The 18128-nt window shown below is 31.9% G+C and overlaps 1 protein-coding gene across 1 annotated transcript; it reads left to right on the top strand.

Moving 5' to 3' along the window:
• Window positions 1-4219: 4219 nt before the first annotated feature.
• On the top strand, window positions 4220-13755 carry LOC131852157 (uncharacterized abhydrolase domain-containing protein DDB_G0269086-like). Its single transcript, XM_059202799.1, has 5 exons — window positions 4220-4299; window positions 4461-4507; window positions 7084-7586; window positions 11850-12053; window positions 13566-13755. Exons 2-5 carry the CDS (start codon window positions 4474-4476, stop codon window positions 13752-13754), a joined length of 930 nt encoding a protein of 309 aa, XP_059058782.1. The 5' UTR covers window positions 4220-4299; window positions 4461-4473; the 3' UTR covers window position 13755.
• The last annotated feature ends 4373 nt before the right edge of the window (window positions 13756-18128 follow it).

The raw sequence follows: 18128 nt of genomic DNA, 5'->3' as shown, positions 1-18128 counted from the left end.
ATTACAAACAATTCCATTCCCCCCCACTTAAAAATGGTTTTTTTTTTATGTGATAATGAAATGGTGCACCCGCCTGCGCTAGCGGTTTACGCTGGCGGTCAGTTAGCCCATCGTGACAAATTCACATGTAATTTATCACGATGGTTTCCAGGGGGAACCGCGTGGAGGTCAACCTGACATAGTACATTGATAGCAATGGGGTCAAGAGTCCACATTACTAACAATCCCCTTCCCCCCACTTAAAAATGGTTAGACACAACAGTTCACGATTGGTCTGACGGGAGTAAACGGTTGAGCACTTTGCTACTACGCTTACTTCCTACAGTTGCGGGTTTGATTCCACGCACGGTATAAGCATTTGTATTCAGGTGTTTGTATTAGTCTGGGTGTTTTCTATGTTTATATTAACAAAAAATGTATTTAAGTATTTCTATATGTTTTCTACTAACACAAGCTCTGCTTAGGGAGACATTAGAGATTGGACTATTGTCCAGGGTTATTATTACTACTAATATATATGCGCAATCCACAAATTTTATTCCCATTTCCATAGACCTCTGAAACTCTATATAACGTATACCAACCAAAACCAAAGACAATAATTTTTTTATAAGAATTATTCTTAGTATTAATACATCACAGGTAGAGATATATAAATACAAAATAAAAGACACGTGTCTGACCAAATGTTTTGGGTATTAGATGAAAGTATTGGTCATTTGCTCTCCGAGCCGTGACATCTGTCTATTGATCAAGCATAGCGATCGTAATGTTTTGTATTTTTTATATTGTTTAGGTCTCTTTCTGCTAGCCTAAATGTATAACTGTAATGTAATATCTAGACTTGTGTACAGGGTGTTAATTTATTACGCCATTAGATATATTTATTAATTCGATATACGAAATTGAAACCGTTAAAAAATATTTACAATACCATAGATGTCTTCACACTTATGCTATATTGAAACTGGTAGTAAAAGAGCTTATTCATTCGGTATTTAAAAATCCGGCAACCCACTGGCAATTCCCTGGTTTTACGGGTATCTACCCATGGGCGGTGGTAATTATTTATCATCAGATGATCCGCAAGCTCGTTTGTCCCCTATGCTATAAATAAATACAATCATACAATATGTTTACGGAAGTATATTTCGTAAAAAGTCATTCTCGTATTTTCTTTAGTCGTCTATATCAGCCTCCAAGTAATTTGCTTTGTGAGCTGTATTTTGGTTTGAAGAGTGATATAATGTATTCAAATTCAATGGCAGGTATTCAAAATCGACTGCTTCGGTGGTCTAGCTGTTTAGCACGCCGCTTTACTTCCAATTATAGTAATAGTTGGATGCCTGGCACGGTACAAACATTTGTATCCATGAGTATTGTTTGTGACTGTCTGGGTATTTTCTATATATATATAATATGTATGTATTTACAAAAAAATATGTAAGTATTTATATCGGTTGTCTAGTACCCATAACATAAGCTCTGCTTGCATTGGGACTAGATGGCGTTCTGTGAATTGTCTAAAATAAAAGAAAAAGAAATAAGTAAAGTACAGGATAAAATACAGAGAATTGGATCTCCTATGATATAATCATATGATCCGTAGGGTTGTCCATGTATTTAAGCGACAGTTACCAGTTACTATGAGAAGGGTCTGTAGTTAGTTTGCCATCCACATTACATAAAAAAATATATGCGATAGTGTGTATAGATGATTTTTACATCTTCTCGAATAAAGATGATAGATTTAGCAGTCTTAATAGATAGATTAATTAGTTTTGATATGTAGAGATGTCGGGGTAATAGCTTAGTATTCTAATGTATAAATAGGTTTTTACTGGTGCATCTAGTTTTTAAAGGTGTAAGGTAATTGGAATAGTGTATCCACCTGCGCTAACAGTTTACGCTGACGTGGCACAAGTGGTGAATGATAAAATGAGCATGACATCAGGTCAGTAAATACATCGTGTCAAATTCACCAAGAATTTCTCTCATCATGGTTTTCAGGTGGAGTCAACCTGAAAACGGGATTATTAGTCCACATTACTAACAATCCTCTTCCCTCGTCCGTAAGGGGTTATTATAGTCTGGAAAGGTTTAATGCATCTTATTTGTTTTATATCATATTATTATTTTACTTAGTACTTAATTTGATATATTAATAATTCTTTGTTTTATACAATATATAATAACGAAATTATAAAATAAATGTAATCATGTTATACTCGTATTTGTCGTATATCTTCTCTTATATATAAAAATATATGACGTTTGTTAGTCTCGCTAAAATTCGAAAACGGCTGGACCTATTTGGCTAAATTTGCTTTTGAAATTCTCGTAGAATTCCAATGAATGTTTAAGCGGTGGGAAAATATGAAGAAATTGCATGGAAAATAGCAAAAAATCACAATTTTATTTTCCCATACAAACTGTTCGTACGTGTCAAACAGGGTGCGTTCAGAAATTTATTGTGTAACTAAACTTCAAAAAACATTTGACATATTATTTAATTTTAACGCGGAGCTGAGATCGCGGGGTCAGCTAGTAGTTATATATTTTATTGTGTTCATTTTTTATTATTAGGCTCACGCCTAATAATAATATTATATCGAAGGCGCGTACGCGTTCGCGGGCCCTAAATTAGATAAGTAATTACTCAGAGTTGTTAATACCATTGCATTCCTTTGCATAGCAATGTTTTAATTAATCAGGTAGACACATATTGTATTTATTATATTCCTAACATATCCGTTTATAAAATAATTTCTTTAATTGCAAATTTATTGCCCTAAATAAATTATAATTGATCAGTAAATATACAATGACAATATTTACAGGACTACATTAGGTACTACTAGTTATTATGTGTATATTATATTATAATATATTGATTTTTTTATTTACCGAAAGACGGTAGGGAAAAAATATTAATACAAAAAAATTTACGTTCATAAGCAGCTAAAATGTTCTACGTAAATAAATGATTTTTGATTTGAATTGTTCCTACTGGAAACTTGTCGCTGAGGATTTAGGCTACTATTAATATAACTATGCTGGCCAAGCGTCTTGGTTTTATGACCATAATACAAGTTCTGTTTTGGATCTAGATGGCGCTATGTAATATATATGTATATAAGTACTTGTGCTTAGTTCCTAGTATAAATTAATGATACTATTGGTCTGAAAAGGATTGATGGTAACAAATTATATTGTGACTACATACAACACACGCTATTCAGATATGGAGTATAAGAATTTACTGACATTACATGTATATAATGTCATACAATACATGAACAAATAACGTTTGCGTGCCCTAACAGGGTCCATACTGATTTAAACATACAAACTGTAAACATTATGGAATGCAATAAATATTTATTCTTAATAATAATAAATTCATAAAAATAAGATTTTTTTTAAACTTTTTTACAATGGGACACAATACATAGAAGGGATATTTACCAATCGCCATTTTGTAACAGTGTCGAAATATCGGGAGCGTATAAATAAAGTTCTCACGACAAATATCTCGTTTTTGTATTGTGTGCAAAAATAAGAATTATATATTACTTTATTATTATTTTATCTCTATTATGAAATCTACATATTACGTTAAGTAAAAACTTCGTGCCCCATTTTATGAATTGCACGGACGCAGGAGTATGAAATTTCTCACTCTTATACTTTATATAGAGAAGGAGTGCAGAATGCTAATATATATTTTTTTTAATTATGCATATAACAATATTTTAAAACAATATAAAAACATAACGCACTAACAGGTACTTGATAAACACATGCATATATCTATACTCCATTGTTTAAAAGTAAAGTCAAAGTTATAACTTAAATTAATTATAGTTGAAATTCGAATTTTGAATTACGAATTTAAAATCACTACTTAATGGAAATAGTTGTAGGACATAACGATAACGTCTGAAACAGTCGGTGTTTTGAGAATATCTGTACACGGAAAGATGAATTGAGTGGCGAAACTATTATAAAATAATGATGACAAAATTCATTATTTAAAAGAGTAATTTAATTTTAAAACTTATCCATTATGTAAAGAACGTGACAATCTTCATTTTAAACTTTCAGCATTTTTATTGTCTTGTGACAGCTCTATACAAATCTCGGGTAGGCGCTTTCTGTGGATGGAGCGCATTCACTATAAATAGAGGTAACTACTGTCAGTCTGTACATTGCCTCACAGACCACTGAGACAAGGGGCCTTCGCACCCCTCAACACCTAAACCAATAATACTCAAGCTTTTGTGAAAGTTTTGGAAGGTTAGATTTTAGTGATCATATTTTTTCAGTGCGATTTTAGATTATCTATAAAAAAAAAATTTTTTTGCGACATCTTTCTAATTATTAAATTTATTGATTATAATTTTTATGATTTTATTTAATTAAAAGTGTTAACGGTTAATTATAAAATGTGATTTCAGTTCGACTGACGAAATGAAGAGCTTCAGGATCGTGTTATTATGTATTGGTGAGTTATTTTGTAATTATTGATAATTAACACCTGTCTATACGCGGATATTACAACTGAAACCAAACATTGTTATCATATATCATAAATATTCTTTATTCATGACATTACCATTTTATAAATTGTTTTACTTACGTTAAACAAAAATTACTATTAAATTTTGTCTAGTAGAAATGAAACGTGAATAATTAAATGAGTAAATGTACTTACCAAGTGGTATCTTACTAAATAACTGCAATAATTTGAATTTTTGTTTGAATATATATAATATTACAAAGAATTAATTAAGCCTACCCTTAATTAATTAATGTGTCAACTTCCATGCAGTAATTACTAAAGTAAATTTAGAAAATTAACTTTTATTGTCAATGGTTTTAAGGTCCAGGGCAAAAGAATGTATGTCACAGATGTATGACTTTTTTGCCATTTATATATATCAAATGTTCAGACCAAATCTGACCAGACCAGTTAGTCGTTTCTGTCTCGAAAAGTTGGCAAGAGGACATTATGAAAAGGTTTTTGATAAATTCATCATCAAAAATATACGCAGAATTATATAAAATTGTATAATTTTGAATGATTATCTTATAATAAAATTCTATTTTAGTTTTTTTACAAAAAATACGAATATTTTACATTAAAGTATTGAAAAAAATTGTAGTGTGAAATGATTTTGATTAGAAATATGAAAACGTAAAAAAGAAAAAACAGATTGTATTCCTGTATGGATTTAGAATAATAATGAATACGGATGCAACAATATTTTCTCAGTGATCTAAATCTCAATAAAAAAATAGCTATACTATGGAATACCTTTTGAACATAAGATTTTTTTTAAATCGGATTGTGAATCTGGAATTTTTCTCATAACAAAATCCGATATTTGCTCAATATGGAATAATCCAATGTAATAATAATATCTCTGGACAATTCACACAGCGTCAACTAGTTCCAACTTAAGCAGAGCTTGTGTTATGGGTACTAGACAACGTATATATAAATACATACATTTTTTGTAAATATATACATAATATACCGAAAACACCCAGACCGATACAAACAATCATACTCATGAATACAAATGTTTGTACCGTGAACTACCGTGCAACGAATCGAACCTGCGACCATCGGAAGTAAAGCCTTGTGCTAAACCGCTAAACCATTGAGTCATACATATATACATACATAGATATTGAGGAATATAAATAGCAAAGAAAAACGTTATTTAATAAAACATTTTGCAGTGTTGGTAAAATCGGAAGTATCATGGTTATGTACGCACATGTAACAAACAATACGTTTCCTTAAAATTTAATAAGAGATTGAATAACAGTTCGTAAGTAAATCATGCATCGCATTGTATGTAATTAACTACAAATATAGGTAAACAAATGGCTCCAAGCGTGACCACTACGCGTGTTCACTTGCAATTAATATATTTCTAAAATCTAATTAATATAGTAATTATATTAGTTCTGAATGAATGGAATTTTAACTATTGAAATATCGTAAACCATACCTGATGTACCTCAAGCTCAATATATATAATTTTACGTTATTCAAACTTTGTACAAAGTGGTCTGTGGAGTACAGGCCATTTATGTAGTCTATGGTCTACTTTATTTCATATTTCAGACACTATATTCTATTCTTCATTATCACTTATTGTCCTTTTCGGTTTCCGTTCCTGGCCCTAGTTAGTAGTGTTTCTTTGTATATAGTTTATATAATATATATATTACGATAACTCTCTGGATTTCTTTATCGCCCACATGTTCTACTTGTGTTCCTTTGTCTTACTTAATTCGGCCAACAAGCAGCTTGCTTTATAAGCTGTGTTTTAGTTGAAGGTTGAGATATGGCAGTAAAATTCCTGGATGCGGAGTCGTAACATCTTGGTCCTCCTAATGTTGTTTCTATATACATGAAAATGCCTGGTTCATGTATACATGAATCTTAACACTGCCTTACTGGTAACTTAATTGCTATTAATGTCAGGTTGACTTTCACACGGTTCCCTCTGGAAACTCGTAATAAATTACTGTTAATTTAGCCACATATTCATATTATTATCATTCACTCTTGCCGCACCAGCGTAAACAGTTAGCGCAGGCGGATGCACCATTCCATTATAATTGTTTAAAAAAAACACGAAGTTACTTCAGATGGTCGTGGTTTCTATATATATATATTTACCATAAAACATTTAAGTATTTTAGAACTTTATATTATATATATCTATGTATATACATTATTTAATGTTTTAATATATTTAACAGTTACATTATTACATTATGACGTTCATCAAGAAAATCGTCGCCTTTAAACGTTGGCATTCTCTGTCCTGTAAATCGACTGAAATATCCTTCCTTAAAATTGGATCTCCTTATGCAAAACAAGTTACTGTTAACAGAAATTTGTAATAACGTATATATATATATCTGTATATGTTTGCACAAAAACATAATTACTTTTGTGTCAGGTAAAACAATGTTTTTATCAATGGTGAACTACATATATTTATTTAAATAGAGATGGGCTTCCTTAAAATATCTCATGAATCTTTTTCATTCCAGGCTCACTCTCCGTAGCTACCTCTGCACCAGCTGCATCCCGTGATAATTCCCCGCAAGCATCAGAATATGAATACGATTACGAAAACTCAGCACAAGCAGGCCAGGCTCAAGATCCTCAGGAATCTGCAAGCCATTATGATGCTTATATCCAGGACGTCAAGGCCGCCGCTACCGGAGATGGTGCTAAGAAAGGATTCAGTAGAGGCAGCGGGTTAAGAACTATTGCAGTAGGAAGTGCGAATCAAGCGAAGACAGCGCTTGGGAATCAAGCGGCGGCTGCGTATCAAGCAGCTTATATGGCAAAGAATACTTTGGCGCAGTCAGCGGCTCAAGCTAGTGCAACAGCGCAAGCAGCGCTTGCTGGTAAACAAGTGATCCTATCTGGATTAGAGCAGCAAGTGAGAGACGCTAAGGTCGCTCTCCAGGGAGAAGAAATGCAGCTCCAACAGGCTAAGAGATCTGCTCAATCTGCAGCACAAGCCGCCCAACAAGCTATGCACCAGGTATGTACGAGTATATAAACATTCTTCTTACTAATATAATAAATGCAAAAATTTGCGTGTATGTATAGATGTTTGTTACCTTTTTGATCAAAAACTACTGAACGGATTTTGATGAAACTTTACAGTAATATACATTATACATCAGAATAATACAAATTTCATGCGGATGAAACCGCGGGCACAGCTGGTGTAATATAATCGTATGTATAATGTGTCTTTATGAATAAAGCGTTAAATGTTTTGCGAAAAAATGGTTGACAGGTTTGTGTACGTTTATGTCAGAAAAGGCTTAAAACACTTGCATGTAATTAGCATTTATCTATTTTAAAATCAGTCTAACATATTATGGTTATGTTTATTACTACCTTATCTCTATCTAGCAGAACAGCTCTCTGGTAGAGAATGCTATCACGCATTAAGTTTGCTATATATACAACTATTTATGTTAAAGAATAAATAAATTAACGTACAAATTAGTATAAAGGTTACCATATTAATGTCCAGGTTAGGTTAGCTTTTATGTATTTATTGTACCTCCTTACCTTATAATTTCACTGCCTTATGTCAGAATTCAGCCGCCACAAATCTTACAAAACATGATTCTTGTTATATTGCAAGTATATTGAAATAAATTGTTTAACATTCACTTAAAAAAATTATCAATTATAGAAAACCAGAAACCAGTTGACCTTAATTGTACGGAACCTTTTGTTTTCGAGTCCATCTCGCACTTGGCGTTTTTTAATTTGAACGAGTCGCTGAACTACGTCAAACTTTCTACAGATCATTACAATAATTCTATTTAATATTAACGAACGTTTAATAAGTTCGGGGTCGTATTTTGTGTTTTGAAATATTGCTTTTTTTCATAAAGTAACGCCGGTATTTCTCAAGTAATTGTCGCAAGATTGCGCCCCAATCTGAGTACTTAGCCAATTACTAAACGGCATGGTGCGGTGGTTGCGAATCGATTACGAGATATTGCAATTATAGGCGTGCCGTTACATATAAAATTTGTTTGTTTACCGAGAAAATTATATTTTGCCGTTTAATTTCTCTGTATTCCATGAAATTGGATATTTGTTAAGCGTTCCGTTTAAATTAATTGTTCTGTACGATTGGTTATCTATTGCACTTTTTTTGTTAACTGACTTTGAAAAGAACTAAGTTCTAAATTTAAATATATAATAATAATTCAGGACAATTTACACAGTGCTATCTAGTCACAAACTAAGCAGAGCATGTGCTATGGGTACTAGATGTTATAAATACTTAGATACATGTTTTTTCGTAAATATATACATAGAAAATACCCAAGAATTTGTACTCATGGATACAAATGTTTGCACAGTGCGAGAAATCAACTGCGAGAAATATCTCATCCTTCAATTTGGTTCTTTTCTATCTTTATTTATTTAGGAGTTTAGGATCACAATAATGAGCATGTTAACTACAAACGAAATATAGTTAAAACGTCAGCTCATTGGAGGCTAAAAAAATATAAAGATACCCATATAAAGATACAGACACATAAATACTCATATATACACATACATAAAGATACTCAGATTAATTTGTCCAGTCTACCTCGGAAATGATTACAAACGTGAATATATTTATATTTTTTATTCATTTTTATATTGGGAGTTATCTAACGCTAGTGGTAGGCAATCCAATTATACCATTTTTTCTTCAGTCCAGTTAAATTACGTTTAGAATGGCATTATATATTTCAATTCGAAAGTTCTTCGTCTTTTTTACTTTCCCAGTATCTACGTTCTAATATAAAAAACGGCTGCTTTTTGCTTTTTTACTTTATTTAATAGGGGTGATAAATTGTTGTACACATAAATTTTAATATCTATATAATTAATTGTGTTACCTTAGCTAAGTCGGGATGTACCGCCAGTTTTATTATTTATATATAGACTCCAAAGTTGCACTAAATATCTAAAGCAAAAATTATACTGACAAGACTTTGATGTAGAAAAGAAGTCGTTAGTTTTATGACAAAATTTTGTTAAGATCTTCGAGGCGCTTTTTTATAGAACCCATATATGATGTTAAAATCAATAAATAATAATAAATAAAGAAATAAATGCATGTGAAACTATACATAATAAATAAATATTATATACAAATATCATATTAGAGGGAAAATGTAAATTGTCGTCTGCGTTGTTATCACTTGAGTTGAAAAAATAATATTTCTAAAATAAAAGTGGCTTAAATTAGTAACTTAAGCGAGTACCTTATATCCTTATCCACTTCAGTTATCAGAGAGTGAAAGTCCAGTTAAAATTGAACCAGCCGTATCAGAGATTAGTAAGTACAGACAGATAAAAATAGAAATTAATATATTGATATAAGTAATACATTTTCATATGTATGTAGTAAAAAAATTAATTTGTAATTGCATATAGACACTTTAATTATATCTATTTATATAATGTATCATTTTATTTTAAAATGAAACCACACCATGACACCGGAGTCGTACTTTTTGTTAAAGACAAATTCGTTCGAACGAAATGGAGCGACTAAATAAGTACGTAACTATATAATTATTGCATTTTTTCATCACCGTTTTGACGGTTTGCAAATTTTTCGCAAATTCCATTCGCACTGATTTATGCAACACCACCGGCGTTATCGGGTTTTTAGTCTCGGGTTTTTTATAAGGTTTTTTTTTCAGTCCCTGCAGCGTATATTGCGATATTAAATAAAAAGCTTTGAAATGCCACTTGTTACTAATATTGCACAGATTTGGTTCATTGTCGGAGCGTAGCCTTGCTCTTTTTGTATTGTCTTTTTTAAACACATAGTTAAATAGATCGCCAATTATCTACCCAATTACACAGATAATTATTTAATTTATAATCTATGTCAAAGAATCTATTTATTTATGGAATCCTTTTTTTAAACCTACAAATAATTAGTTATAGAAAATATAGAAATATCTTTGCGTGACAAGAATGTTAATCAGGCAAATTAATGTAGGTATCTAATGAATAAATTTTATCCTTTTTTTGGATTAAATATTGTTTAATTAGTTAATACTTAATTAATAATTTAATTTTATAATAATTTCAAGACAATTCACACAGTCATCTAGACCCTAGATAAGCTAACTAAAGCCTGTGTTATGGGTACTAGATAACTGATACAAATACATAGATTTTTTTTCGTAAATACATACATATTATACATAGAAAATACCCAGACCGATACAAACAATCATACTCGTGAATACAAATGTTTGCGCCGTGCGAAGAATCGAACCCGCGACCATCGGAAGTAAAACGGTGTGCTAAACTGTTAGACCACCGAGGTCGGCAATTATTTAATTAGTTATTTTAATCATTTAATATAACAAGTATTACTAATTATAAATAAAAAGTTCCAATATACAATTATAAAGGCGTATCCACTAATTCAAATTGAAATGTAGAATCTATTGTAATTCTAAAGATTGTGCTCAAATAATAATTTATTATACAAACAATGCAAAATGTAAATAATTATTTATTAAACAAATTAAGGGAGAAGTCATTTGGAAAATACAGTTGGAAGTAGATAACACTGCGGTGGAAATGCGAGTCTACACGCAATTTGATACATAACATGAGATGCAAATTTCCTTCCTGTACAGTGGTCAGGGAGAGAAAGTGTAACAGAGTACTAGTAATAACTGTAGGTAAAAATGACTTGGACTTTATTAAAAAAAAGTAAATATATACATTAACACTTTGCATATTTATATATGTTATTAGATTAGTAATGGTACCTATGCCAAGCCCCATTGAGTTTAATTGGGTAAATGAAACACATTTTTAATATTTTCATACAAACTTGTCTGTCAAATATGGGTAATCAATTTCGTATGATTATTTTAAAATTAGTTTCTTGGTGAAAATGTTTTAATTTCATGAGTAATTCTATATACCTGGATTGTTGATTGGTATACCTTTAACATTAAGTTTTATATATACTTATATATCTATAGTTAGTTATATATATGAATCTCTATTCCCATGGTCAAACTTTTTGCGTATGGACGAAACACACACACTATGTTACTCACACGTTTTATGTATCTGTGTTGTATATATGTATGTTTTGATAAGTGATCAATGTAGTTGTGTTCATTACTTTTTTCTTTATATTAATTATCGTACCTCGTTTGTATTCCCTTTAAAACAAATAAAAGTTTTATCTAAATAAATAAATATGGATAATATAATTCTGTGCCTAACATTGTAGGTCAACGTAATTCAAGCTGCACTGAACGCTGCACAAGCTACCTCCGAGAATGCCAACGAGGCAGCATCTCAAGCAGCTGGTGAGTTGGGTGCACAGACAGCCATGGTGGGTGCAGCTAGGCAGAGGTTGCAGACTCTCCAGGAACAGCTGCATGGTGTCAGAATCGACTTCGAAGCTACCCAATCTGCTGCCAGGAAGGCTCAGGTATGTGGCTCTTATTGTCATTCCATAGACGTCATTTAAGACTCAATTTTATAGTATTGAGTACATATGTGTTAAAACTTTTTTATACCTAATTTTTTTTTATGAATAAGCTGAAAGTCCACCTGATGGTAAGTGGTAATCATAATCGGTATACTTGAACAGCATCACGGCCATTATGTTGTCACGTGATTTACGATATCCGCCATATCCATTATCATTGCGGAGGACTAAGATGTCATCCCTCAATTTTCTATATTTTCCCTCTAAATACACATATTTTAAAAGTAAATTGTAATCTCTACTACTTTTGATTGAAATAAAATAAAAATATCTACTCCTTTGGTCTCCCGAATCATTATTGTAAAATAGGTATAGTACCTATTATGTAAATGTTCGATAATATACACTTTATATGATCGAACATTTACATATAGGCTTCGATCGGATGCATAACAAATCATTAATAAATATTAATTACCTAGAACAATTCACACAGTGCCATCCAGCCTCAAGCTAAGCATAGCTTGTATTATGGATACTAGACAACTGATACTTAAATAGACTATTTGCATGTACATATTTACAATAGAAATCGATTATGAATCGAATCCGCGATCATGCAAGAAGGTGTGTTTAATCGCTAGACCACCGAGGCCGTTATATGTTATAGAGATATAGAGTCGAATCACAAAACATTTTTACGAACAGGAATCTAAGAAGAGGGCACGAAAGTACATCTTTGAAGATTTAAACATCTTGATAAAATATTGACCAAATGCAACTTAAATTTTCCATAAAGAAAAGTTGAATGCAAACAAAAGAAGACCAAAGATTTCTGGCTCCACTTTGCATTGCTTTATTCTAGATTCACTACTTTTTGCTTTCTTCGCTTCATTGATCGCAAGTTGCAACTGTCTGTAACCTAGTCTAGATCTCAGAAGTGTTTTGTTGTAACTAGACTCGAGTTATTTAATTTTTTTTTGTATGAAACAGTGCAACCACTTTTTTGGCACATTAGCATTTTAATATACAAGACAACTCAATTTAGGCTTCGTTCTCATATATACAGCACTACTTTTAAAACGTAATGTGTGTTTATATTCTCAGTGATTGTAACTGTAATAAACACTTCAACTTAAACTGTTCTTTTATTATTTCTTCCATACCAGATCTTTGGTGGTCAAATTATGTTATCGGTTCCGTAGACTGACCTCCGATCACTCTGGTTTACCACTGTCCTATTTCAATGACGATCGTAATTACGTCTGTTTTCATCAGCCTCATAAGTCCTTTTGCGTGTTTGTAGTGTACTGTACACACCTTTATTTTCCTCTGGCATTTGTCGGATAAATGCAAAATGCGACAGAATTATAATAGTTAAAAAAAAATTACTCCTATAGATAATAGTAGTTAAACTACCATATAGCATCACGAGATAGCACCAAAATCAACTTTCGTTGCGTTATTCTTTAATATTACTTTTAATAAAAAAAAAATCTTTGACATCAACAGGCGGCCGCACAACAGGCACAAGCTAACGCTGCCGCAGCTGCCGCAAAGGCAGCGGCTGCTGGTCTTGGCTCTGGACAGCATCATGACGCCTCCCACGAAGGTACGGCTTACGAAGAGTACAAGGTTGCACCTTCCTCAGAACAGAACAGCCAAGAATATTACTCGCGCCAGTCGGATTTCCAACACTAGTAACAATAAGGTTTTAGGTGCTTACCGCCCTCTGGGGTTTTATAATCTTTTTTAGTTCATTATCATTACCTTCTCCTTAGATTCATCATCCCCAGGCTCATCTCCTTAGATTCATATTAAAGCATTTAGGTACATGACGACATGACGTAAAATGTTTATGATTTCATTAAATACAGTTTACTATTATATTTATTGCGTATAGGTATTTAATAATTTATTAGATAATATTATTTTGTTCCTTGTATCCTATTTGGTAAACGCGTTCCCAATACTTGAAATGAACAAAGAAAGTTAATGAAGCCCCGGATGTTTAATTGGGATGTTATTAAAATAGATTTTTATACCAACTACCTCAAAGCTCTAAATTCATATTACGAAATTTTAAGAGTATTCCTTGGTTTCAAAGAATTAATATAAAAGAAGTAGTGACAAATCGGAATGGCACAGATAAGATAATGTAACATAGAATACTACTTGTCTTTATCTATGTTTTTAAACTTGCGTTGAAACATGAATAAGTAAGTAGTAACAAAAGTGAAATCGTATTTATTTATTTTATAATATAAAATCTATTTTAATAATAATCCAATTCACTCAGTAGATTGTCTACTGAAATGTAAATAAATTGTTTGTTTATAAACTAGATTAGTTGGGACCTCAACATAAATAAATTGTGTGTCTTTGTGATATTTTCTGTAGATCTTTTTTATACTTTTTATACAAATGTGAAGCTAATTTATTTGAGGTGAAAATGTTCACTTTCAATTTTGTATTTTATTACAACTACAACATGGTTATATTTGCGAAAGTGGAAGTGGCAGAAAGTACAATATTGATACCAATTTAGTAAAATCACTAACCAGAGAGAATTAAGTGCGATGTCACGAAATATGTTTCGTCAGAAATACGATCGACGTGTATGAATTTGTATAAAAATAAAAAATGTTTTTGTTAATTATTGTTATTTCAATAATGATTTGACTTTTTGACTACTTTTGACTGTGTTTAATGACTATAACTGCGTCAGATGTACGAAAGATTGCTATAAAGATACATATATACATTATTTTTTAATAATGGCAATTTGTTTTCCAGCGGACTTGACAGTGACTTGACATCTCACTTAATTGTATCACTTGCCTACTTTATGACTTGTGTTTGACTTAACCTTACCCTTATGCACTTATACTTCTCAAAAATAGTATCTTCACGTAGAGACACTACTTTCCTGTGTACTTTTGATGTAATTATTAATAGTGATTATTAAGATAACTCGTGTGGCATAGTAGTGGTTCATGCTACGCGTAAGCGATATCTCAGGTTTAATAACCGATCGGGATAATTTAAACTTAATATTCGTATGTTTTATTTATAAGCACTTTTCTTTTTATTCACACTAAAATTGTGCTAGCTAGGATTCCTGTCTAATAACATGTTTACACAAAGATATAGGCAGATATTACTTTGGTTACTATCCTACCATGTCAATATCTTTAAATATAAAATATTTATTATATTAACTATTAGGCACAGAATGATTATAAATTACTGAAATCGTAATGTCCTATCTCATTTACTGGAAAAAGTCATTCTAAAAAAATAATTGTGTAAGAGTTAACAATTTTCTTATAAATACTATTTCCAGTAATTTCAATATAATATACCAATATCTAAGTACCTATACAATATCCTGGCGTTGACATGGGATGTATTATGATATAATGGGAAATATATTGTGAAAATTAAAGCCTGGACCTAACATAATATCGTAGATATTATCACACGAGCATGCCGCACTTTCACTTTGCGCATTGGTGTATTTTCTATTATATATTATCTACCCACCTATTCAATAAAATAGGGAATGAATTTTCAAATGGCTTATTGTATCATCCTATACTTTTCCTTTCTAATCAATTTTCCTTATGATCGCACAGCATGGACCACTTGTTATCTCCTCAATACCATTTCTTACGTCGAACCCTTTGACGTCAATGCGAATCGAGAAGATTCGATAAGAGATTTCCATTTTTCAGAGTGGTCCGGTTCCATCCAGCTACTTCCAGAACAATCCAGCGTTAAACAAATCCTAATCGATCCCAATCATGAAGAGACCAAAACACACGAACACACTAAACCAACCCAACCCAACGATGCACTGAAACCACTCGTATTAGAACTCGATTCAGTTTCGAAGCCAATTCAGTATGCGCCGGTTGAAACTGGTACAGTCCAGATTAAACCAATCCCATCCATACCTGTACAAGACAGACCACAAAAAATAGTTGCACCATTCAAATATGTAAACGCTAACTCCTTTTTTAAATTTGTACCCGAAACACACATACATTTAAACAGTTTTAATAAGAAACCAAAGAGCCAGACTGTGTGGCATCCCGGATTTTTCAACTGGTGACAGGGTACGAATTATAAAGGTAGGTAATAAAGATACACAAACTAATTTTATTTAAATGAGCCAATGTTTGTAAGAATGTGGACTACTCGGATTATTAGACTAGAGCTTAGGTTAAATAGAAAATCTCTTTTTAGAGATAAGCTCGCCCTTGTACTTTACCTTATTTCTATTAATTTTTCCTATGTGTGTACAATAAAGAATAAAAAATAAATAAATAGGTAAAATTAAAGCCAATAAGAAAATTTATTATTTTATTATCTTATTTCTCTAAAACTTATTTATATAAAAATGTAATGTTACTAACATTACTTTCCACATAAAAATACGTAATGTAGTAAACATAACGACAAACATTGATTTTATTTATTTATTGTTTATTGTATTATTTAAAATAAACGTACAAATGGCGAGCTTAATGCCATATGGCATTCTCTACTAGCTAACCAAATATATGACAGGAGTGATGAGAAGATTATAAAGATGAAGCATAAAAGAAAGATGTGACGCTATTACAATTGCAACTGCATTGTAGAGCGAAGCGCGATTCGATCTTAGAGATCTGATTCGCACTCTTTGGAACGGATACTGCTCCGAAACTTGACCGTTCGAGAGATCAAAATTTTATCGAAGGTCGACCATTGGGTCTCTATCATTTACCTCTCAAAAAATCTGATCGAAATTACTACGGCCGGAAACGAGGTTGGAACCTCTAGCTATGCCCTCATATTAAAGTCATATCCGTCAGGCATGAATTGGCCTTTAGCTGCGCCATAACTCATTCTGCAGGTTTGGAGAGCCATCTGTTCTCGTTCGGTGAAACTGTAAAGGCCAGTTGCGTTCAATGGCATTAGAGTAGATAGAAAAATAAAATACTTTTTTGACTGCTGTCTATCGCTAAGCAGCAGATAAACTACGACTCTGTAGTGCGATGGTATCAGCTCACTATAGCGTTATAAATGGTGTGATGAGGTGTCTCTACATAATTTATTTGTTTATTGTAGTATCTAGGTCGTGAGTGAAATAATTATAATATTTATTAGTAAGTTTATTTGGTAGTGGGTTATTAGTAACGCGTACATTCGACGCGGAGTTGTAATGCGGTTAGTCCGCACATACTTACACTTGACACTTAACTTAGATCTATGTTATCTGAAGAGGTGCTAATGGATGAATGGGTCTCGATTGTAGATAGAAATATTACAAGTGTAGGCACAACTTTATTCTCAGAAAAAGCAATGTATTTGTATGATGGTATATTCATACGACTAAATGTCATGGTTAGGGTATCCCAGTATGTAAGCACAATAACATAAACGTGCCAGACCACAAATAAGGTTTATATTTGTAGTGCTCTTAATTAAAATATAAATGGTTGTGTTCTAAATATTTACTATAAATCAATTATTTTTCCGTTCAAAAATAGATTTATCGCATTAATCTTTCTCGTTTTCTTGATATAATTGAACCATTAATATTGATTGAGAACTATATTAAAGTAAGACATTACCGATGTCTTGGTCATTTGTTAGAATTTTTAGATGAGGTACGGTGTGATAAGATTAATAATGGCGTTAATTTATAATATTAAAAGTATTAGTGTAAACCTGCACCAATTCCAACACACCGCAACCTTCTGCAATTACGAGCAGTAATATCCTTTTCTTATATTAAGCCCTATTGTTAGCCCATTAGAGTGTTAGGTAGAACTAGGTTATAAATTTGCACATAATTTAGAAGGGATTTTTATAAACATCGGCGGCTCGTGCGACAGTAAGGCAGGACGTCATTAACATAATTGTAGTTTTACCTATTCTGTACAGAGCAGACAAAACTATAATTACGTAAGTAGTAATCAATTATGTGAGTAATCTTACTCATTTATAATATTTTTCATAATGTCTTACAGAACCGGCAAAGGAAGAGCCCGCAGAAGAAGCTGAAGAGGAAGAAGATTGCGA

This window comes from Achroia grisella, unplaced genomic scaffold (genome assembly GCF_030625045.1).
Source record: "Achroia grisella isolate CSIRO2021 unplaced genomic scaffold, CSIRO_AGI_Agris_v1 utg840, whole genome shotgun sequence".
Classification (NCBI taxonomy): domain Eukaryota; kingdom Metazoa; phylum Arthropoda; class Insecta; order Lepidoptera; family Pyralidae; genus Achroia; species Achroia grisella.
The sequence above is the reverse complement of the archived record's forward strand: the minus strand, read 5'-3'. Positions and strand labels throughout refer to the sequence as shown.